Consider the following 25,719-nt stretch of genomic DNA (forward strand, 5'->3'; position numbering starts at 1 on the left):
TTTAAAAAGCCCTCTCACTTTTGAGTGTTTTCAACCATTATCATTGTCGTTGTTTTTTAAAAAATCAGTTTTATTAAAAACAATTGTGTTACAAAACAAATAGATAAGAAGTACATATAGTGTCTCCACTTTCAATTCATAGAGTCTTTTTCACATTTCATATACATTCGATTTGAGACACTATTTTCATAGACTTGGGGGGGTGCAAGGAGAAGGGGAGAGATTCGATTTGAAATGTGTTGTACACAGGTGAGAGTGGCTGAATGTTTGTAGGCATTCTTCTGGCAACAGATCCTTGCAAGCTTATTCTGCTTTGCTCAGCTGTCCCTTACTATGTTAACCATTGATAATGAAAGAATGGATAGCATTTGGCTTCCCTCTTGTGTCACATAAGAGGGTTTTCTCGGAAGCCCAAATGATTTACCAGTGGAGCCTCCCTCCTCCTTCCATAGGGCAAAGCTGAATGATTTCAATTTTCCATTAGATTAGTTCCTATTGTTTTATATAAGTCACTCCGTATTATTTTTTACCGTGGTCTATGTGCCTGCATTTCCCTCTTTCAAGGTCGATAGATAAGGCTTTTCCAGGTTACTAGGACTCAAAACTTCCCTGCCAAAAGAGAGAGCAAACTTGTTAAGTGTCAGCAAATGCACACTGGGTTAGATAAACAAGCAGCCATTACGCCTGTTGTCCATATCAACATGCACACAAGTTAATTCCAGCAACCTTGCCATAGGCTGATGAACTCACCATGTAGCAATAGCAATCTCTTGCAGAGGCAGAATTCCAATTACTGCTGTATCTCCTTTGCTAGTGAGATGTCAACCTCTATATGTCTTACCCGTGTCATCTTACTTCTTCTGTGTAAGAACAGAGGAGGTCAATGGCAGTGTCTCCCATTCCATTCATAGCCACAAGCCCTATGCAATTGTTCAGTGAATAAATGTGTGGAGGGGGCAGGTTGAGCCAGCTGACCCAGATCCTGGTTATCATATGCACATCTGAAGCTCTGCCCCTTCCTGGGTGGTGGAGAGTCTTAAAAGGGCAGTCCTCTTTGTCCTGAAGCCTAGCTTGCTAATGCCTTTCAATCACTTTCTATCAAGATGAATAGGCTCTGGGAAGTGTGAAGTCCTTGCTTTTATAGGCATCCAATTCCTTAAGGGAATTTGTCTTGAAATGGGTACTGTCCTGATTGCAGACTTCCCATAGGCATTTGTTTGGCGGCTGCAAGAATACAGTAGAAAATACTGCATTCTAGTGCATGGAACTCTTGACTCAGTGGGCTTCTGGGCAATAGTCTAAGGCTTGATGAATGATTTGGGTTCAGCACCTCTGTGCCTTTCCTCTCCCAGCTGGTTCTTCCTCCTGCTTGCGTGGCGAGTTTCCGCCTCCCCCCTTGGAAATAGACACAAGACACCAGAATTTTAGGTTAATGGGCGAAAATAGGCCACAACTTTATTGATTACAGGAATTGAGCGGTATTGGCTTAGGCATTGGTCCTATCGACTAACCGGCTTCAGCCTGATTGCTTGAAGACTGGCAAGGGTTAACCACCAGTAGGGGGAGTCCTGCTGATGCACATCAACTAGGAGCTCCCCCGGGGTCACCGCTCGGGGACATGCCTTAGGCCCACACCTCCATAGGCTTAGGACAGGGCAAGACCCCCCAGAATCCTTTACTGGACTACCCTTCGATTTGGGGGAAGGTGATGGCACTTCCTCCCCCCCCCCTTTTTCATCTGCATAACAATACCCCTACCAGTGCCTAACCGCCAGTGCCAAGGAAGTTGTGACGATTTGCTACGAGGTAGGCGAAAAACCAAATGGCTGGTGCCAATTTGCCAAGTGGAAAAAAATCCTACCAGGCCCCTTGACAGCGGCCAACCAACGAAAGTCCATAGCAATGTCAGAGAGCCAAACCTAATGGGTGGGAGGGGTGGGAAAACCTGAGCAGCTGGAATGCGGAAAGAGGGAAATCCTTGGCCGCGCCGGCCCTAAATAGGGCGGGCCACACCTCCCGGGCCAGCCAATTGGCTGGCCAGGGAGATGACGCGACTGAGGATTCCCCCAGTATCGCGGGGGCTGTGAGCCAACCCCCGTGCACATGGGGAGGGGTGTGAAGCCCGCAACACCACCTCCTCTCCAGCTCGGAAGTGGCTTTCTCTGTGTCAGAATTCTGTCCGCTGCCCATGGTCAGGGTCATGACATACTTGCTCACTCTGACAGCTCCCAGCCCGGCATATTCATATAAAACACAGACAAATGAAACAGAGCACTTAAGCAACTGTAGATGTTTGGTATGTTTGTGACTCCCTCAAACCCTTCTGCTTTAGCACATAGGGGAGAATTCAACATGGTGCTAGGGCAACCGTTCCATCAGCACAAGGTTTTAAGCTTGCTAGATCGAATCATTCCCCTCACCTCACCCATGGACAGTTTTAGGGGTTCTCCCAACCCCCAAGCCAATTACAGGGGGAGGGGGGGAACACTGTTCCACTAGTGGAAGTGCTTGCTCAGGTTTCTGCTAGTAGACTAGTTACCTGAATCCTGCCCAGGCTGCTATTGTCTTTTCATCAAATACAGCTGATTTTTGCAGCAGCTAACAACTAAAATCATGCAACAACGGCCGGGGGGGGAGGGAATATACGAACAACAGAATCAATTTTTTTTTGCTGTGTTTTCTTTGCCCTCAGAGATATTGATGGGCTGCCCCCCTGATAATTTATGTTCATAATGAACTGGTTTGGAAGGTGAATTTGTTTAGCTTCTGAAGTTTGAATGTGTCATGACCTGAGTGCTGCTTCCCCAAACTGGGAGGCAACCATCTTTGAAGACATGCTCCCCCCCCCAAGTGCTCACACAGAATGCTTCTTGGGGAGTTCACAAGGTCCAATTTTTCGCATGTGGCAGGGGCTGTAAGGCCTATAGAGCTTATGAACCTAGCCTGGAAGAATGTTTTAGGAACAGATGCTTGGAGACCATCTCGTAAAGTGAGCCTTCACAGGCTGAGATATTTGTAAAATGGAAGCTTTGCAGGTTTGATTTTTGTTAAGTGTCATCATTTCTTTATTGCCTCAATCAGTGGGATAAACAAGAAAACATATTGTTGTAGAGCATTATCCACTGAATTTATTTCAGCAGGACTCAGTCATAGCCATGCTAGCTGAAGTTAAAAAAGAAGGGAGAAGCTCATGTCGCAATTATTGGTTTCCCAGACTGTCTTCTTCCTGCATTGATCAGAGAAGATTCACGTACAGAAGGATATGAAAATTTGGAATTTAAACTGCCCAGTAAGTGGCAGAATAGAACTGGAGAAAACAGTGCAGCAGGGTCCTAACAGATGCTGAGGTACTGGGGAAACGTCTTTCACCATGAAGCAAAAGCAGGTCTTTACATCTCTTTGCAATAAATAAGAATTCTGGTTGTGCGTTTTATGGAGGTTCAGCAACTGGCGTCAATTAAAAATGCACGGTATGAGTAAACTAGATGGGTAGGCAATATCAAGAACAATGCAAAGCGCAAGAAACCAAAATGCCTGAAATTACTGTTTTTGACAGAATGCCCTTCCTGGTTGGTGCCAGCCCAGCCATTAAAATCTGTGTAGGAAGCCTTGCTTGTGTTCCCACTGCTGGGCAATGTCAGATGGGCAGTGACTCAGGTTAGAGCCTCCTTGGTGGGGACACGCTCCTTGTGCTTCCACGAGGTTCTCCTTGCCTTGAGAGGAGCAGCATGCACAATCATCTATTTAATTTTGTCAACTGGTCAAGGTGCATCTCTTTACGCGGGTGTTTTGTGTTCGTTTCTTTTGACCTTTGTTGTGCAGACCTTTGTTGTTGTGCAGACCATTGCTGCTTTGAATTACGTGATGGGTTTTGGGGTTCGAAGCATGTTACAGGAACATGAAAAGTGTCCTAATGGATCGGGCCTCTCTAGTCCAACATCCTGGTCTCACAGTGGCCAACCAGATATATAATATATAATAACAATAATTTATTATTTATACCCCACCCATCTGGCTGAGTTTCCCCAGCCACTCTGGGCGGCTCCCAAGCAAATGTTAAAAACAGTACAGCATTAGATATTAAAAACTTCCCTAAACAGGGCTGCCTTCAGATATCTTTTAAAGATAGGATAGCTGCTTATTTCCTCCACATCTGAAGGGAGGGTGTTCCACAGGGCGGGTGCCACTACCGAGAAGGCCCTCTGTCTGGTTCCCTATAACCGCCAGAAGGCCCTCGGCGCTGCATCTCAGTGTCCGGGCTGAACGATGGGGGTGGACACTTATGGGATGCTTATGGGAACCCTACAGGTAGGACCTGAGTTCCGCAGCACTCCGCCCTCCTGCAGTTTCCATAAACTGTTATTCAGAAACATACTGTGGAAGGAGTGTGTTGCCGTTGTGGCTAGTGGCCACTGGTATCCTTCTCCACTATGAACGTGTCTAATCCTCTTTTAGATATGCAATATTTGCTTTGTGTTGTTTTGTATTTATATCTTTGCTATTTTCTAATTGAGAGCGATATGTCAGTAGGAATAATGCATAAATATTAATAGAATTGTGAGCTGCAAATATTTTCCCTCCCATCGTGTATCCAGAACATCTTATATTGTATCTTTGTGATGGATTCTAATTGCTTGAAGTTACTTTGGGTTACTATAAATATCCTAGGCATTTTTTTGGGACAGAGTCTCCAAAAATTTAAATGAGAGCAGAGAGAAAATAACGTTTCCCACTGACAAGAGATGCCTGAAATCTTCAGCCACCGGGGCTAGTTTGTCATTCTGCATCTTTCCTGTTCCTCCCATGTACAGTGGCTGGCATTCCATTTCTTCCATGGCAGATGGATTACCATCTTACATGGCAATCACATTATCTTTCCCCCCATTTAGCATGCACCACCAACTTCCACTCACAGTCTGTTGGACAAACAGAGCGCTCTAGTTTTAAATCTGCTTAATCTCTGTCAATACACATGCCTTCCACTTCAACTTGCTAACAAAATGTTAGAGTCAGGAAGTCATTGAGATTCCAGAGTCTCATTTCGCAAGGAAATAAATCTGTTTCTCTGGTTGTCTTCTATTTTTATACATTTTCTTGTGCCTTGGAGTCCAAGCCATTTAAGTGACAGAACATGATATGACACACAGCCAGGAGCATGGTTCAGAAGACAAATACCTCTGGGAGAAACTGCAAACCAAAGGCAATCTAGTGGGATAGAAGCACACTTCATCAGAGACCCATCCAAAGCTCATTTGCCGCTTAGACCTCCTCCTCTCTTCCCCCTTTCTGATGGGTGTCGAGGTCCTTCTGAATGTGGCAGCGTATCTCTAGATGGTGTAACTTAATCCACATATGAAAGTTCTTCCACAAGGTGGTGAGTCACAGTGTAGACAACTGTTGGAGAATTTGCAGGGCCACTTCAGAACACCAATACAACTCATGAAGTACAGTCTTTAAAATATAGCATTCTGGAATCTGGGCTCTCATATCGTATACACCTGCCAAATCTATGGTTCTTTTATTCATTCCACTTTCAAAAGCAGTTGTAGTTGGTGCCCATTGGAATCAGTGGGTTGGAAGGCAGGGAGACGAATAGTAGGTAGAGGCAGAGCCAATGACAGATAAAACCAAAGAATTATAGCTGTGCCCTAATCCTTCTACCTGCTGAGTTCTACAATAGCAACAGAAACAAAAGAGGAAGAGGTTCCTAGCCAGTTACACCTGCTTGATATAAATAAAGGTACACAGGTGTAAATAGCATACAAAAAATGCACATTGCAGGGGAAATGTGTGTATTGGTGTATACACAAAAATGCATGCATTGGTTAAAACAGCATACAAACCAAACATCAGACCAAAATGCTGGTGAATTTTCATCAGGATATTTGTTTTTTAAAATAAAAAAATCACAAATTTCTGCAGAAATGTAGGAAGCTGAATTTAAAATTGACAAGAATTAGAAACTGGAATTCCCTTGAGATTTGTCCATTCCTACTTGCAAGACCGTGCTATTTCTTTCTGCTTCCAGAGTTTAGGGTTGGAGCCATTTGTGCTCAATGTCCCCAGAAGGGTTTCACAATGTTCTCAGACAGAGGAGGAAAGAATAGCTGCAAGAGCAGAGTTGAAGGCAGGCTCATCGTTGGCAGGTGAGGGATCGCTAAAAGACTGTGGGATGACATTAATCCATCAGGGGAGCAGGAGCCAAGTGCAGCACTGGGACTAAAAAAGTAGTTTAACCTTCAGTCTGAATTCTGACAGACTGTCAAATTAGTAGCAGAAAATCCTGCTGTAACCTTCCTCCTCCTCGTTGTGTCTATCAGGGAAATGAACCATTGCAGGCACTCGCTTCGTCTTGATCACTTCTTTTGTACATGTCAGTGTGGTGGACTGGTGTACGAGGCTCCCTTGTAACATTAAAGAGTAGTGTCAGTCAAGGGGAGGGGGAGGGAAGAATCGTGCTGATGTTGATGATAAGCAGGAAGGCGCTGCTAAATATATATTTGACGTTATGTGTAGAACGAAGCGTAGCGCAGAGGAGACAGAGTACTTTTGTCTGAAACTCTGGACTTCTCTCACATAAATGTGTCTTCCAAAGCACTTTGAGTTTCTTTTCTACAATCAAGCAATATATAAAATTTATGACATAAATACCCAGTAGCATAACCAAGATGCATGACCTCTTATGCAGATGCAGAGGTGAGTGCTGTGCCAAAACTGGTCCTCTCATCATCTGGTTTCCATGGTGCCAGATAGCTCCTCCTCCTCACCTTCCCTTATTGCATATTGGTCACAGCTACAGTAGGAACCCAGATAGTCTGTGAAATGTAATTTTCCCCCGACAGCTTTGGCAAACTACATTTCCCATGGTGTTAGCTATGTGGGTTTCTACTGTTCTTTTGTTGTTTAGTCATTTAGTCGTGTCCAACTCTTCGTGACCCCATAGATCAGAGCATGCCAGGCACTCCTATCTTCCACTGCCTCCCGCAGTTTGGTCAAATTTCGTCCATCCATCCAAAGCTTCGTCCATCTCGTCCAACCATCTTGTCCTCTGTCATCCCCTTCTCCTTGTGCCCTCCATCTTTCCCAACTTCAGGGTCTTTTCCAGGGAGTCTTCTCTTCTCATGAGGTGGCCAAAGTACTGGAGCCTCAGCTTCAGGATCTGTCCTTCCAGTGAGCACTCAGGGCTAATTTCCTTCAGAATGGATAGGTTTGATCTTCTTGCAGTCCATGGGACTCTCAAGAGTTTCCTCTAGGGACCCATAAATACAAAGAGAAGGAAGCAGGGAGTTATTGACCAACTGGCACCTTAGCAGTCAGATATTAATTGGGAGAAGGGCTGGAGTAGAAGAAAGTTAGGGGTCCTTCACTGGCTTGGATTGCAATCCAAGCCAGAGAAGAATGATGGGAGTTTGCATTAAACTGGAAGCAATCATCATACGTTGCTAGAGTGTTCCATGCAAAGAAAGTATGACCTTGGCCAAGTCACTGTCTCTTAGCCTAACCTCCTTGCTTGTGAGTTCTTTGGAGGAAGAGTAGGATCGCTTCTGAGGGTAGGACAAGAACAAATGGATTCAAATTACAAGAAAGGAGATTCCAAATAAACATTAGGAAGCACTTTCTGACAGAAAGAGCTGTTGGACAGTGGAACGAACTGCCTCAGAAGCTAGTGGACTCTCCTTCAGTTACCATACATCTCTAAGCAAGATTATTCGCATCATCTCAAAATGAGAAATCTTGATGTTCTTTGAGGGAATCATTTGCATGGGAGTCTTGTTTAACTGAAATTTATGGCCACCTTCCAAATTATTAACATCATCGGAACTTTGGACAGGCAATTTCATGATGTTAACTCAGGGAAAGTAGACACGCTGCAAAGGTAGTTCACTGGTAACATTGCGTGATTGAAATTTGAGTAATGGGGCATACAGTGACTTGTGAATATGGTTAGTGTGCACTAAGAATGCTTCTGAGCCAGTTTTGTCTTAATGCCCCCCTCCTAGTTATAAAGGGGTTTTCTGGGGGTGACATCCTTATTTTACAATAATGAAGACACAGGAACGTTGCTTCCCTCCGCCCTTGCATTTCTCACAGCTGGCACCATATCTGAATGAACAGTGTTATTTCACCCTGAATAATGAGGTTTGCCTGGTGTGACATCGCGAAGGTTGTAGCCAGCATTGCAATGAGTAAAGTTATTATGATAAAGCAATCTTCGTAACCATCCACCCTCAAATATCTGCTTTATCTCGTTGGAGCACATTTGGTGTGCTGCTGGCACCAATGGAAGACAGTGACTAACTGCAGCACTTTCTTTATCAGCAATCTGAAGACCAGTGTTCATTTATATATATATATTAAAAAAATCTCTAAGTATTGCTTGATCCTTGAGTCTAATCTATACACAATGCTGTGGCCAGTGATTCAGAACAGAAGAATAAATGTGTCATTGACAGGATGCTAACGTTGAACTTTGTTCCAGTATTGTTTTCATTCTTCATCTGATGGAAGGAACAATGTGTAGTGAATCATATATGTCAATCTGCTCCCATCTTTAACATGTTTGGCTTAACTCAGGGATGCAGAAATCCAGCCAATACTAAAAGGCATAAAAGCTCAATCTGTTGACCAGCTCTGGGTTGCTTGAGAAGGCAGACAGAAAGCCTGCCATCTCTACTGCTTTGTCAAAGGTCTGGCCACTCCCTCATTCCTTCCTGATGAAGCCTAAACTGTAACAACATAGTAAAACATTCCTACTGAATAGCTGTTTTCAAGTTCCATCGTTCTACAGGTTTTGATATAGACACAGGGTTGAACTCAGGAGGTGCAAAAGGGGTGCAAAAGGGAAAGAGCCCAATGACCAGAAATGTGTCTGCTTCAAATGGTGTCATTGTAAGAACTCTCTCCCTTTCCATTCCTATGCAGTTGGGGGGGGGGGGGTTGATGGTCTGCACAGATTGGCTGAAGCAAGCCAAAAGAAATCTAAAAAATAAAATAAAAATCATTATTAAACTTGAAGTCTTATTCAAGTTGTTTTTATTATTATTGAACTCTTATGTGAATTCTTGAACTCTTGATCACATAAATCTTTGCCAAAAACTCACATGTCTGGGATTTCACCATTTCCAACTTCGAATATGGGATTTTTATTCTATTTTCAATTAGATAGTCAAAAAATGTGTGCAAATTTTTAAGAAATCCTCCATATCAGATTCTGCATTTGAAAGGGGGGAAGGTTATACATTTAAATCCTGGGTGTTGTTGTTGTTGCCAAACTTTGACTTTTTGCAACAACAGCAACAACTGTTGATAAAGTTTTGCTAGTTCTGGTGTTTCCAGGAGAACTAGAATGGGCTCAGTGCTCTGTGCTAAAAAAGGGCTTCCCAATTCTGCCTTTTCTCTTCCAACTTCAGAGAAGAATTCACCTGTACCATATCAATGAGTGGCCAAAGCATTCTCCACCTTTGGAGAGTGTGAGCAGCCTCTGCTTGGATGCAGTGCTGTCTCTGTGCTGGCGCTTTGAGAAATATTAGGGGTTTGTCTTTTGCGTGGTTTTGTACATGTGAGTCTGTGTATTGATCCCATTACAAGCATTTCACTGTAAACGCAGGAAGCCACCAATGAGCAAATGTAAGCAGTTTGCAAATTATCATTCCTGCATAAAGCATCTTTTATAGAACATGCTGAATGGGACAACAGTGGCACTAATTCTTTAAAAATGAAGAATAAAAAGGACAGCAAAGCAGCCGTTAAACCCATCCACCAAAATATTACGAGCCATTTGTGTATTGCTTTTTATAATGTGCCTTACAATGGCATGTCTCTGTAGGAGCAAATTATTAACACGGTGTGTGTGTGTGTGTGTGTGTGTGTGTGTGTGTTTAGAAGCGACAATTCTACCCCAACACCATATTTGTTTGTGGAAAGAAAACCAACATCAGACCTCTAATACAGACTTTGACTTTTTCTTTCTGTTTGACATAGGACTTGGGACGCATTCCCTTGTACTGATGCAGATATATACACAACATATATGTGTCCATGCCCTGGCTATGTGATTTGCCACAGTGTATTTAGTTGTCTGAATTGGGCTAATAATAAGAACCACATCAATGGTTGCCCTAAATCGATAAAGCAGAATTCATGTGTACAGGCTAAAACGGTGCGAGTGACCACGTAGCAAGATATGATGTATTCTTTCCTGCAAACCAACAGTCTGCATGATTCAGTCTTTCTCTCCTTGCCCAAACTGTTAGTATTGTGTGCTTGGCTTGATAATTCAAGCCGTGATGTAATGGGACTCAAACAGAGTTCGGATCTGAATCAGATTGTAACATTGTTCTCTAGTGACTAAATACAAGGAGGAGGGCGAAGCAATTCATGTATATACGTTAGCACTGGAAAATAATTTAGAATTATTCATGTTGACCTTGGAATCAAGGATCAAAAGTGACCAGGAACTGAAGGCTGATGTTTTACAGTTTTGGGGAGGATGGGTGGAATTCAATGACAGGTTCAGAAGGTTTCACAATTTGTAGTGGTGGCTTCCCCACTTCTTCCTTCCTTTTTTAGAACTTAAGATGAACCTGCTGGAGGATGCTAATGGCCAATCCACTCCAGCATCCTGTTCTCACATTGGCCAACCAGATGCTAATAATAACAATAATAATAATAATAATAATAATTTATTTGTACCCTGCCCATCTGGCTGGGTTTCCCCAGCCACTCTGGGCAGCTTCCAACAAAGATTAAAAATACATTAAAATGTCACACATTAAAAACTTCCCTGAAGATGTCTTCTGAATGTCAGGTAGTTGTTTATCTCTTTGACATCTGATGGGAGGGCGTTCCACAGGACGGGTGCCATACCGAGAAGGCCCTCTGCCTGGTTCCCTGTAGCTTTGCTTCTCGCAATGAGGGAACCGCCAGAAGGCCCTTGGTGCTGGACCTCAGCGTCTGGGCAGAACGATGCGGGTGGAGACGCTCCTTCAGGTATACTGGGCCGAGGCCGTTTCATGAGAAATCCACCAATAGAACCTGAGCGCAAGAGCATTTTCCCCTCTTGTGCCTTCGTTTTGTCCTGTGTACTCTTACAACCCAACCACCCACCCTTCATTTTCTCTTTCTGCCTTCCCATAAAAATCAAATCATGAACAAAGAACTTGCACCGAGTGGAAATACTTAATACCACACCGCAAATAACTGAAGTTGTTGTATTAAATATTTCCACTTAATGCAAGTCACTAGTTCACAGTTTGATTTTTTAATAGAAAGGAGGAAAGTGCAAAAGGAGAGAAGGAGGGTGGGAAGAGAGAGGGAAAGAGCAAGGTGAAAGCGAGAGAAAGAGGGAAAGGGAGAAAAGGTGAATAAGGAAGATGGTCTAGTTAGTTTTACCCCACCTATAGAGCCAAAAAATGGTACCAACTTGTCTACAATTTGTTCTCCTTTTATATGCCCAGTTGCAGGGACTTACTAAAAAGGCAGGGGTAATGTTCCACTAGAGCCACACTGATGGCAAAACTAACACAGCTGTCTGTATTCAGCTGAGACCACTGTGTGTTTAAAGGGCTAGAATGTCGCTTTGGATAGTCATGGCTTCCACCCCACCCCCAAGAATTTCGGGAGCTGTGGTTTGTTAAGGGTACTGAGAGTTGTTAAGAGGCCCCCTACTTCCCTCACAGAGCTACGATTCCAGAGCTCTCTGTGAAAAAAGATTGATTGGTAAACCAGTCTGGGAATCCCTATCTGGACAGGGAATAAAGGTAAAAGGGTAAAGGAACCCCTGACCATTAGGTCCAGTCATGACTGACTCTGGGGTTGTGGCGCTCATCTCGCTTTATTGGCCGAAGGAGCCGGCGTACAGCTTCTGGGTCATGTGGCCAGCATGACTAAGCCGCTTCTGGCGAACCAGAGCAGCGCACGGAAATGCCGTTTACCTTCATGCCATAGCAGTCCCTGTTTATCTACTTGCACTTTGACGTGCTTTTGAACTGCTAGGTTGGCAGGAGCAGGGACCGAGCAACGGGAGCTCACCCCGTTGCAGGGATTCAAACCACCGACCTACTGATCGGCAAGTCCTAGGCTCAGTGGTTTATTTATTTATTATAAGATATTTATTAAGATTTTCAAAATATTACAAAATAAAAATAGAAAAAGAAAAATACAAAATAAAAATAATTAAAAACAACTCAATCTTTCCATTACTTATTTTTCATTAGCTTGTTTCCTGGACCTCCTCACGCCTCCCTTTTTTGTATTCCAGTTCAGTTTGTTGGTTCAGCAAATCCTTCCCCTCTTTGTTTATCCTAATCTTTAATCTTAAATCTTTACCTATTAATAATCCATTTTTCATATTCCCTTATAGTATTGCAGCTAAAAACCCCTTAGTTTCTATCCAACATTGTTCTAACATTCATTAATTTTGCAATATTTCTGTAAATAGTCTTTAAATTTCTTCCAATCTTCTTCCACCGACTCTTCTCCCTGGTCTTGGATTCTGCCAGTCATTTCCACCAGTTCCATATAGTCAATCACCTTCATCTGCCATTCTTCCAGAGTGGGTAGTTCTTGTGTCTTCCAATACTTTGCAATGAGTATTCTTGCTGCTGTTGTGGCATACATAAAAAAAGTTATATCCTTCTTTGGCACCAATTGGCCGACTATGCCCAGGAGAAAGGCCTCTGGTTTCTTCAAGAAGGTATATTTAAATACCTTTTTCATTTCATTATAGATCCTCTACCAGAAAGCCTTAATCCTTGGGCACGTCCACCAAAGGTGAAATAATGTACCTTCAGTTTCTTTACATTTCCAGCATTTATTATCGGGCAAATGATAGATTTTTGCAAGCTTGACTGGGGTCATGTACCACCTGTATATCATTTTCATAATATTCTCTCTTAAGGCATTACATGCCGTAAACTTCATACCTGTGGTCCATAACTGTTCCCAGTCAGCCATCATTATATTATGTCCAACATCTTGTGCCCATTTAATCATAACAGATTTCACCGTTTCATCCTGAGTATTCCATTTCAACAGCTGGTTGTACATCCTTGACAAAATCTTAGTTTTGGGTTCTAACAGTTCTGTTTCTAATTTTGATTTTTCCACCTGGAAACCAATTTTCTTGTCCGAATTATATGCCTCCATTATCTGATAATAATGAAGCCAATCTCGCACTTTGTTTTTTAGTTTCTCAAAACTCTGCAATTTCAGTCTATCTCCCTCTTGTTCCAGAATTTCCCAATATTTCGGCCATTTGGCCTCCATATTGAGCTTTTTCTGTGCTTTGGCTTCCATAGGTGACAGGCACCTTGGGGTTTTGTTTTCCAATAAATCCTTATATCTTATCCAGACATTAAACAATGCTTTCCTGACAATATGATTCTTAAATGCTTTATGTGCTTTGACCTTATCATACCACAGATATGCATGCCATCCAAATACATTGTTAAAACCTTCTAAATCCAAAATGTCTGTGTTTTCAAGAAGGAGCCATTCTTTCAACCAGCAGAAAGCTGCTGATTCATAGTAAAGTTTAAAGTCTGGCAGGGCAAATCCACCTCTTTCCTTTGCATCTGTTAGTATTTTAAATTTTATTCTAGGCTTCTTGCCCTGCCAGACAAATCTAGAAATATCTCTCTGCCACTTCTTGAAACAGTCCATTTTGTCCACAATTTGCAATGTTTGAAACAAGAACAACATTCTAGGCAATACATTCATTTTTATTGCAGCAATATGACCCAGCAGTGAAAGCTTCAAATTTGACCAAATTTCTAAATCTTTTTTCACTTCGGCCCAGCATTTTTCATAGTTGTCTTTAAATAAATTCCCATTTTTTGCTGTTATGTTAATCCCCAGGTATTTCACTTTCTTAACCACTGTTAAGCCTGTCTCATTCTGAAACCTCTCTCTCTCAATCGGTGTTAAATTTTTCTCTAAAACCTTGGTTTTTAACTTATTCAGTTTAAATCCTGCAACCTGACCAAATTCTTGAATCAGTTCTAAAACCCTTTTGGTACTAGATTCTGGCTCCTATAACGTCAATACTAAGTCATCTGCAAATGCTCTCAATTTGTACTGTTTGGCTCCGACTTGTATACCTTTAACCAACTGGTCCCTTCTAATCATATTCAGCAGGACCTCCAGGACCGATATAAAAAGCAATGGGGAGATTGGGCAACCTTGTCGTGTCCCTTTTTCTATCTTAAATTCTTCCGTCACCACATTATTTACAATTAGTTTAGCCTTTTGTTCTGAATAAATTGCACTTATACCGTTTTCAAAACCTCAGTGGTTTAACCCACAGCGCCACCCGTGTCTGGACAGGGAATAGGCCTGTCTAATAACAACTCTCAGGACCTTAACGCTCAGCTCCCAGAATTATTCAGAGGAAGCCATGACTGTTTAAAGTGTAACCATAACACTTTATAAATATGGTGTAAATGCAGCCTAAGTTCTGCTCCAAGTAGATCCATTGAAATTATTTGACCTCAATCAGTTACATCTATTAATTTCAGTGGGTTTTCTCTGAGCACGACTTCCTAGGATACAACCCGAAATCTTGCAGAACTGGAAATCCAAGACTACATTGGGGTCCACTATCCTCTAATGCTAGCAGCCCATGGGAATATTTTTTCTCGATCCTTTATTATTGCTCATGTGGCTTGTTCCAACTTTTGCTCGCTGTGTTTTGCCAACGATTTCTTGTTTTTGCTTATAGTGACCTGTTTCACTTTTCTGCCTTGGGCACGCGTTGTGTGTGGGGTTTGTGTGTGTGGAAATGCGGGTTCCAACACGAGAACTAAATAAATGCAACTGGGCAATTGTGGCAGCTGTGACTAACCATGCACTTTGGTTCCCCCAGGTGACTTGTACATCGGTGGGGTAGCAAAAGAAACCTACAAATCCTTGCCCAAGCTGGTCCATGCGAAAGAAGGGTTTCAAGGCTGCCTGGCCTCCGTGGATCTGAACGGGCGCCTCCCAGATTTGATCTCGGATGCTCTGTTTTGCAACGGGCAGATAGAACGCGGATGCGAAGGTACGGAGCGATCGTTTTGTAATCCTGTCACAGCCCCTTCAACGTAAAGTAAATATGCATATACCTCATCATAGGTGCGTTGTAGCATCTCCTCCTCCTGCTGTGTTCTGTTTATTTGCACTGGGATGATGACAGTTTCCTATCTTCCCCGCTGTCATCCATTTCTGCTCTGCTACCGATGCTACTAAGCCAGACCTGTTTTACATTATTAATGAAGGCGGATGCCATTGTGGGAGAAACGTTCGCTGATATGCACAAGACACAAATTGAACCTGAGAACATTAACTTATCTTCTTGAATATAATCGGCAGAGTCTGTTCTTCGCCACCAACAAGCTGATTTGCATGTCTCTGTTTTGTTTGTGTCGTTTTTTAATTAATTGTTGTGATAATTAGCTCCCGTGCAGTACTTTACATCATCACGGTGCTTAGATGATAGTTAGTGTATAAATTAGCTAATTGAATTGAGATGCACATTTCTTTCTCTTTTTTTAGCACAGGTTGTCTGTTTGCATGAGATGTTAGTGTTTAGCAGGGTCTCAGGCTAGGTTCAAGGTTTTTTTTAAAAAAAGCTATGCTCCTGTACCTATGTTCTGTTGGGCTGTTTTGTTGCTGTATTCCTACTGCCTAACCTGCAGCATTCAAAGCGACAACTCAGCCCACCAGCCACATATGTTGGCTGACCAGGAGCTTGATAAATCTCATGGCTTTGCTCTCTGCTGGTGACTACAGAGACATGGAGATTTTACCAAACCTAGCAGGCCATGGTATGAGTTTGATGGGCTATTTGTGATTTGAAGGCTCATCAACTGCACAGGCTTTCTAAAAACATTTCAGAATAACAAAACTGGCCAAAGTTTCAAAACCTTACACTTCAGTACGAATGTAGAATGAAGGAAGTCCTATTGTGTAGATGAAAGGTTCATACCCAAAGAAAAACAGAACTGGGTTTGGATCAAGACTGGTGTCCCCCCCAAAAAAAAAGAAGCAGTTTGGAGGGCCAGGTCACTTGTGAGGGAGAGGGTCAAATTTCCAGGGAAAGTCAAGGTGTTTGTTGGGTTAACTTACCCTCCCTTCCACATCAGCCAAGACCAAAATGGGTTGAATATCCATGGCAGAGGATCCTCACCATCCCAAATTGGATTTGTGGAGTCTGCATCCCCAGCACATCAGTGATCCGCTTTCACTTTTCCACATTAAAGCTTTAATGTTTGAAGGACGTAGCAGAATACATAGGAATTGGGCAATAATGTGCAATTTGGTTTCTGGTTTGAGGCCATCTTAGATTTCTCAACATAGAAACCATCCCCACATTTAAAAAATGTTTTTATTGCATTTACATCCCCACCTTGTTCTCCCAGGAGCTCACAGTAGTATACACAGTTCTTTTCTCACAACCGCTTTTTACTGTCATGTACCTGGCAAGGTTCAAAAGCATGATGTTGATGGGCCAGTTGAACACATGTGTTTGGCCCTTCCCAAAGATCAGTTTCCACATTTACTTCCAACATGAGGTGAGAAAAAGAGTGACATGACTCAGTCCCTCAGTTAAACCCAATAAACTAGCCATTTTGCTATCCCTGAAAAACAATATTATTTGGACACAGGCGAAGAGACAGAAGCAACCCAATTAATCATACCTCTGTCATATGGATTTTATTGATACAGTAGATTCAGCTTTAAATTAAAGACTGCTTTTCCATATATGAATCTGCCTGGACCCTGGGATCATCATACAAGGCCCTTCTCTGCATGATACCTCCAAAGGAGGGTGGCAGTGAGAAATCAGGCCTTCTTTGTAGTAGCCCCCAGTTTCTAGAATGTTCTCCCCTGAGAGTCCCACTTGACGCTTTGTAATAATGTTGTTTGCCAGGCAAATGCATTTTTGTTCCTGGGGCATTTGGGCGGCACCAATAATACTGCTTAGAGAGCCAGTGTGGTGTAGTGGTTAAGAGCGGTAGTCTCGTAATCTGGGGAACCGGGTTCGCGTCTCCGCTCCTTCACATGCAGCTGCTGGGTGACCTTGGGCCAGTCACACTTCTTTGAAGTCTCTCAGCCCCACTCACCTCACAGAGTGTTTGTTGTGGGGGAGGAAGGGAAAGGAGAATGTTAGCCGCTTTGAGACTCCTGAAGGGGAGTGAAAGGCGGGATATCAAATCCAAACTCTTCTTCTTGTATTATTAAATCTGTAGGTGTATCGGAAATATTTTGTCAGGCATATGATAAGCACTTTAAAACATATTCCAGATAAAATCTACACACTTGACACCAGCAGTGTGCAGAGTACTTTGTAATGCAAAGTAATTTGTGAAAACATAAAATCACAATGACATGGCCAGTTCATGACCCACCAAGATAAAAGGTTCCCCTCCCCACCTGTGTGGAAGTTCATGAGAGATTTAAGGTATCACTTGATTAACTAAGCTCAAACAGATAAACCCTGAGAAAACCCAAACCAGCCTGTTCCAGATTTTCTTTTTTACGTACGCCTGTTCTTCTTTTACCCCTTTCTAATTTTAATTTGATGATTAACATCGAATAGAAAATGTGTAAATAAATGCATAAATGTACAACATCCAAACACCTAAAGGTAATTTCACTTTATTTTGCAAAGTGTCTAGATAACACTTTCTAATGTTGGTGAGAGAGGGGGCATAAGGTGTTGTACAGTTTAAGTTATTAGATCTTGGCATTAAAATAGCCAGTTAATGACGTAATGGCCAAATCCTTAAATATCACATGTTCTACTTGTCCAAGTTGTTAAAGTAATGGAACACTGGTCAGTGGCTTAGATAATCAGTTCTGTTCGCACAACCAAACTGGGATGTTGAGAAGATGAGTTTAATATTTTTATCATGTGAATGGCCCTGAGATCTTCAGATGAAGGGTAGTAGATTGATTGATTGATTGATTGATTGGCCCATGGAAAGTGTGGCATAGAGCAAAATTAGCAATACGTTACTACTTCTCTCCATGCCTAGCACTGATCTCAGCCACTTTTACTCCCTCATCAGAAAGGCCCCCAAAGCAGATTGAGTTTTGCTGTGGTAAATGGAAATCAAGAGCAGTTGGCTTTGGGAGCCATGTGACATAACACAGACTACCAACAGTGACTTGGACGCTGATTAAGAGGGAGATGGGATAGCTGAGTCAGTAACCAAAGGAGACCTGAATCTAAGACCTCCAGAAATGAGACCATAAAACAAAGACTCTCAGAGACTGGAGCGCCAATGAGAGACCAGAATCTGCAGCTTCAATGATCCAACATGCCTAACCTGCTCACCACTGCAGGCAGCATGGCTGCTGAAGAAGCAACCAATGATCAGCCACCAGGATTTGTGGTGTGCCTCTTTAAGAATATATGTGGCATCTAGGAAGGGGCTGGGGCTGGAACTATATAAGGTGGTGGTTAATTAGCATTAATTAGTATTCAGCATTTGTTGGAGCAAAGTTTGTCTTTCCTGGGAACTGTCCAGGGTACTGAAGGAAAGGCCACTGGCCACTTTTGCTTTGTATTCCAGTCCTTGAGCTTTTGAATTGCTGCTCAACCTTTTCCTGTTGGCCCTCTGCTTATACTGCCCACTTTGGATCACGGCCATGCCTGTTTCTGCCTAACTCCCATTGTGGGTATACCCTTATTAGGCTTCAACAATATGGTGGTGCACTCACGCAACTGCTATAGCATTTTCTGACCTTTGTGTAGATCCAATTAACACACTGGTTTTCATTCACCAAGGCATGCAATTCCACCTCTCAAACAAAACTCAAAACACATACACATAAACACAACTACCTAGCAACAAGAACTGACTGAGCAACTATGTAAAGGTGGTGTGGTGGTGATGCACCTCCCATCCAGCAGGGGTCAGATGATGCTAAAGGCCAATAGTTTTACATCTGATCCTATCAAGCTGACGACTGCCCTGGCTTGGTTTCAGGCACTTAAATGCTGTGTCCACTTAGCTAATTGGATGACTTCCTGGCATACTTCCCAACTGCCAGAGATGACATTACCTAAAATTGAGCACTTGGGTATATATTGGATTGAGTTGGTAAGTGCCTTCTCATGGACCATTTCATTAAAAGTCACCCAAGGAACCTGCACGCAGGAACATGATTGGAAAGAGGAATGAATGAAAAATGTAAACCTTCTCTTCCGACCTTGGCCCAGTGCATTGTGGGAGCAATGCAAGTGCATCTGTGACTGAAGAGCAATAAGTGGTTCTTGATGTAAATTTCAGTCCTAATTCTGTCAATTCCAGCAGAAGGCCTAGTGAAGAGGAAGATCGAAGAAGATAATGTGCTAATGACTGAACTGACTGTGTATGAACATGACAAATGGCTAGTCAGGATTAAACCATGCATTCACTTTGCTAATGCATTCACATCTATCGTATAGAAAGGAGTGCTTTTAATTCTCCTTCATTACATGTCATCAGCTCAATTAACCATTATATTTGTAGTAAATGCTGGCAAATTACTGCATTCTCATTTTGGCTTGCCTGGAGATTTATGTCTATTAGTATTAATTTATTTGCATTACATGGGCTTTCTTTTCAATTTTAAGAGCAGCATGCACTTTTGTCTCTGAACGGTCTTTCTGTGTTTGCTGCCATTTTGATATTTGCTTACTAACGTTTAATATATTTTGCTTTTTTTTATTTTGCTGGCAAAGTTGCATTGATGAAAGCTGATTTGCAAGGTAGATAGCCCTTGTGTATATTAAGCAAGACTGAAACCCATAATACGCATTGGGAGCCATCGGCCACATCTGCACTGGTGTGTGTAATGTTGCATCGGATTTTTCCACTCTTCCCCTTCCAAAAAAAATAATGAAGCAGGAACCTTCCTCTTACAGGATATTCTGCACAAAGGCTTTCAGTCTTGTGTCTATCTGTATAGTGATTGCTTTAGTGCTTTGATCATGCCTTTTTCTTTCAATTCTTTTCTTTATTTTTCCCCTAGTGGTCTGGTTTATGATCTCTAGAAATAGAATAGCTTTGTTTCTCACGTGTATGTCACTTTTGAGCATGCTGGTGCGTTAATTGGCGGATCCCTCCCCCCATATATATAATTATAACGTATATATATTTAATAAAATGAGAAACCCTGCATGAGATAATTTGAAGCATGTGCAAAGATACTTGCCAACATTCCTGCTAATAAATCGATACACAATGTATAGATTTTTAAATAAATAAAGAAGCCAACCCAAACGTTCCTTGATTTTCTACAGGCATAGCTTTTCATCAAATCATTGCTTGGAGATGGCAGCACTTTTTCCCCTCTAAGTTATTTTTAATTTTATGATGATTATTTAGTTTTAGATTCTGTTTTCCACTGTACCGTGCAGAACGCATCATGCTGGACAGAGATAACAAAAGATGTCGCAATGAAATGAAATGTTGCAAAAGCAATGTTTATGATCACCACCAACTCATTTTGCTTGAGTTAACTCTCTACTTTGGTCATATTTCTGAATGAGCTCATCTCTTCGTGCCCCTCTGTGTTAACAAACCAAAGGCCATATGCCTATTCATAAAAGGTTATATATATATATAAATGCATATGGCCAATCCTGCTATTGGTTCTTTTTCTTAGTTTGCTCTTTTACATGTGAGATGTTGGCAACTACCCTATGTGATCCAATGGAAAATGCAGTCGCAATGAAAGACAAAAGCCCAAGTTTTATTTTTCTGTGTGTATTCTTGTTAGGCCCCAGCACGACATGTCAAGAGGACTCGTGTGCAAACCAAGGAGTCTGCTTGCAGCAATGGGATGGGTTCAGCTGTGACTGTAGCATGACCTCTTTCAGTGGAACGCTGTGTAATGACCGTGAGTACTTTAGAGACTCTCTTTCTATCTGGCTACAAGTCTTAAAGGCTCTGAGGCATTGGAAGCAAGTGTCTGAAATGGTCCATTATTTTAACCTTATATAGTTAATTGAACTGGCAAACTCTGCAAAGATTATTTTCTAAAAAATGTTCAAAGGAAGCAGTGCGTTAGGAATTGCCCACCAGAACGTGACGTGTGGGGAGACTTCGGAAATACGATGCTGGAATTTCTGTCTAATGCACATGTTTGAATATTACACGTTATTCATGGATATATATATATATTCACTCTCTCTTCTTTTATCTTGGACATTTTTTGGGGGGGGTGGAGAGAAATTCTCATCATTTAAGATATATTGTAATTTTGTAACATTATATCACGAGGCTTGTAATTACTGTGAAACAGTTGACAACCCTCATTACCTTCCTGCGTCAAGCTGCTTTAGGAGACATGAAATGCTCTGTCAAGTAGTGATAACACAGGGTTTTTACTTTGCTTAAATGTCATCTGAATAAGTGCTGGTATCACTTACCGATCGCATAACCCTCCAGATATGAGGGATCGCTTTGGGTATTCTGGAAACATCTGAGATGTGCCATAGGATGATTTGGCCAAGGTACCCACCTCTTCAGCACCACATGGTGAAGCTCAGTTTGTTAACCCCTGGTGGGAGAGTATCTGAATGGACCATGGTGAGAGGATCATGCTGTTATTTTGTGATAAAGGCTTTAGGTGGAGAAAGGCTCCATGTGGGAAGCTGATGGTTGTTCCCGTAAACCCAGCTGCAGTTTTTTCTCGACAATTGCAGCCATAGCGATGCCATCAGTGGCCCTGTCTGTATTGCTCAGTTCTCACAAATTTTCCCTTTCGTGCGGTATACCAGTATATACAACCACATGGGGAGATGAGGAAGTGTGAACTTGTCTGAATGTTTGAATAAGCTCATGAAAACTGATCTTCGTCATCTTTACTTAAAATTGCTCTCTTGTCTTTGTAAAGTGCAGGCATCTCTAAGTGCAGTTTAAACCCCTTTTTGCCTGAAAGGGATGATATAACAGCTCTGCCTAAAATTTATTCCCACATTATTAAGAGGAAACTGAGTGAATTGGGAAGGAGGCTTCGAAAGAAAACCACACAGGCTTCTATAGTTTTCTGTTTGTTTGGTTTGTTTGTCTTTCAAATTCACTTCATTATCCTCTATGCTTCTGTTTTGCATTGGTCAGAGAAAATCCAGTTTGCAAATATTATTATTATTATTTATAAGTATGAAGAGTGATTTGTTGTTTTGTTTTGTGTTTTGCTTGGCATTTGTCTGATTGTAGAGTATACTTTATTGTAAAGTGATTTCAGGTGAGTTTCAGTGGTATGACGCTGGAGCACATTTGGTGTAGTAGCTGCGATCCTTACAGATTTCTGATACAGAATTCGCAAGATACCAGCTCAGAGTTATAGTAATCCTTTTGAACTGCATATTCCACTTTTAAAATAACCTATAGAAAAAAGGATGAGGGACCTGTGGCCCTCCAAATGTTGTTGGATTCCAACTCCCATTGGCCACAGCTAACATAGCCAATAGTCTGGGGTGATGGGAGTTGAAATTCACCAACATTTGGAGGGCCAGAGCTTTCCCAACCCTGCTGTAGAAGCAGCTTAGCATAGGTGTTGAGAACTATATTGACTTGAGCTATACTTCAGCAGCCACCAGGAAGGATGGTAAATACCAGTTGTCAACCTAGCTTCTTAAGGCTGCAATCCTATGCACACATACACTAGAGTAAACCCAGATGAACCCTGAGGCATTTACTTCTGCATTGAAATGTCTAGGGTTATACTGTTGGTGTGGACCTCTAATCAACTCATGAAACAGGTTTAGGTTCTTCTTCTCTGCTTCAGCAGTGCAAACACACCATTTGGCATTTCTCAGGAGTTGAAAATTACCCTAAGATCTCACTGCTTCTTGACATTAGCATTTTGTTTTGCATCCATTACCAGTTTACCAGTATGATCTTTCTCCCCAAGCACACATGTTGTGAAATTTGTACACCAAAAACTGTAGAAAAACCCGGCAATTTTGCTGGATTGGAGTGAGTGACTGCTAAAGCGTATTTCTGGGAATTAACAGGACAAAGGAGACTGGTGGTGTTTTAAGATGGAGCTCTGGTTAAAAAAGCAAACTATTTCATAGAGAAGTCCCATGTATTTTTCAATGGATCACAAGAAACCTTGCCTGATTGCTTATCTCTGTTTATTCCCCAACAAACTGGGCTTAAGAGAGCTCATCAAACTTGCACAAATTACTGTACTCAAGTTGGTGTTTTCACTGTGTCAACCAATGTGACCTCAATTCATGGAGGCTTGGCATTTATGTCACCTCTAGCTTTCGTTTGATTCCTCCCTCTGAGATTTGGATTATTTCTGCCCTTAATTTCCATTGCAGAGAACATGGGCAAAAACTGTGAACATGAACAATGTTGATGTAATGGTTGAGAGATATCTGTGCTGAGATTACACACACACTTATATATCTGATTCCTGCGGTGCTGCAGATTAAAAAAAAAATGCTAAGAGACTGGGAGCAGTTTATGAAAGATGATAACCTACTTATTTCATAAAAATAATTATTGTAGTTAAGAAGTAGTCGCTCAGCATCCAGATTGCTGGCATTTGTCTCAAAGTGATAGTCTTTCACAAAGCCAGCATTTTGCCTGGCATAGGCCTACATGAAATAATGTGTGAGGCCAACTCAACGGTGTTTTGAATTTTGCAGTTCAGATTGACTGCCAAAATTCTGTGGCATATCAATCTGCTGATTTGAACATTGGTTGGTTCTGACAATATGACTCAATATGATCAGTTGGTCACTTTAATTTAAGAGCCCAAGTGCTTTCATAGATGCATGCTTTTCTTGTGGTCACACTGCATCATGGGCTTCGTAGTTACATTGTTTCAAGGGTTAAAATATATAAGATAATGAAAATGCTTCAGTGCACAAAGGAGTAAGTGCAAATTGTTAAAAACTAGAACATTGAAATATTGTGCAAAGACTTGTGTGGAAACATAACATTGGTTCACATATGCATGTGAAGACTGGTTGAAAATATGGTCTCTTTAGGCATAAAATACTAGAGTCAGAATAAGACATAACCATGAAGCTAAACCCTAATGTCATGGTTGCACATCCCAGTGGCTTTTATAAGGATCTCTTTTGTTTTATGTGTTGATGGCATTTTCAGTGTGGGTTCTCCTCTTGTGGAGAGCAGACACAGCAGTGGACGAAGCTTTCGTATCTTAACAACAAGACTTGAGAATCCTTGGTTTGTGGAGGGGGCCCTGGACACTTTTATCCACCAAATTCTGCACACCACCTATCAAAGTCCTTTGCAAAGAAAAACCACTTCAAAACACTGCTTCCTTGTGATAAAATAGTGACCATTCCATGTTGCAAACTGCAGCTGATCCAAAGCATGGGAGTTACTAGAAAGAGGATGGTGGTAATTGATGGGGAAAAACTCCATTCATGAACACCAGATTGCCTTCCTCCATAGAGCACCAACAAGGCCATCATTGTAATGGTCAAAAATGCACCCAGAGTGATGCAGTTTATCCTGACATCCTTGGCAAACTGCCCATGGAGACCACCTGCTGACACCAAGCCTGATCAGCATGCATTCACCTGTAAGCTTGCCAACCTTGATAATTGCAAAGACCAGGCATGTCCTACTTCCCATTCTTTGCAAGGGAAACAATGCAAGATTGTTTTGGCCTCAGATGGCACAGAGGTTGCCTTTTCTTTTCACTGATGATAATAAGGCACTTGTAGATGCAGGGCTGCAATTTTTAGGAGGTGTGACATAATAGAAGGTGTTATATTGTTCAGTACAAAGACAACTGGTAGGGGGAAAATGTTCCCGAGAACGAGGATTATATAGGAAACTCTGCAAAAAGGACACTTAATGATTACTCTTACAAACATCCTAAGTATTAGTAACAGCAGGTTTTTTTGGTAGCTTGAGCTGTTCTCCCGCCAAAGCAGCCAGCTTTTCTGTAAGCACAGGGTTGGAAAATGATCCTGACCCAAAATTAGAGCCTCTGTATCAAATGTTCCTCTCTACTCTTCCCAACGCCAAGGTTCCTAGATGTTGTTATATCCAGAAACGTAGTGTCTTATTTGTACACATTCAAGATGTGTTCACACACTAAGTTCAATGAATGCACAGTCAGTGTACACAAATAGTTGGAACTACGCAAATCAGCAGCTACGCACTCTTTTACATGATCACCTGCAGATGTGCAGAAACAGCTAGTACCTGTGTCCAGTGTAATGTGTGAACAAGCCCATCTTGTATTTGTGCCTCTCTCTTTTTTTTGCCCAAGTGCAATACTTTACATTTCTCCCTGTTAAAGTTCATCTTGTTTGTTTTGGCCCAGTTCTCTAATCTGTCAAGGTCATTTTGAAGTGTGATCCTGTCCTCTGGGGTGTTAGCCACCCCTCCCAGTTTGGTGTCATCTGCAAATTTGATCAGGATGCGCTTGAGTCCATCATCCAAGTCGTTGATAAAGATGTTGAATAAGACCGGGCCCAAGACAGAACCCTGTGGCACCCCACTAGTCACTCTTCTAACATCCAGCTCCTTTCCCCGATATGTTCCTAAAGAATGACAAGAATCAGTAGTGCACCTGACAGAACATGTCCTTGGAATTCGGTTACATAACTGCAGCCATGACTCTCACCTACTTCATATTTTCCCCTAACGAAGCCGTCTGACAGAGACAGCTCCAACATATTTGTGTGAGGAGTATCAGACTGCACCCATAGAAACTGTTGCATGTGCAGGAGCTGATTTGCCT

The 25,719-nt window shown here is 42.0% G+C and overlaps 1 protein-coding gene across 30 annotated transcripts in view; it reads left to right on the forward strand.

The window, feature by feature from the left end:
• The window catches only part of NRXN1 (neurexin 1), a 1,008,670-nt gene that overhangs the window by 519,403 nt on the left and 463,548 nt on the right, over positions 1-25,719 (forward strand). For all 30 annotated transcript variants that reach the window (XM_082217236.1, XM_082217247.1, XM_082217269.1 and 27 more), the window contains 2 exons: positions 14,864-15,037; positions 20,752-20,871. In XM_082217236.1, coding sequence (XP_082073362.1) covers positions 14,864-15,037; positions 20,752-20,871 — 294 coding nt within the window. The remainder of the gene's footprint in view (positions 1-14,863; positions 15,038-20,751; positions 20,872-25,719) is intronic.

Source organism: Podarcis vaucheri, assembly GCF_965113315.1.
Source record: "Podarcis vaucheri genome assembly, chromosome: 3".
Lineage (NCBI taxonomy): Eukaryota > Metazoa > Chordata > Lepidosauria > Squamata > Lacertidae > Podarcis > Podarcis vaucheri.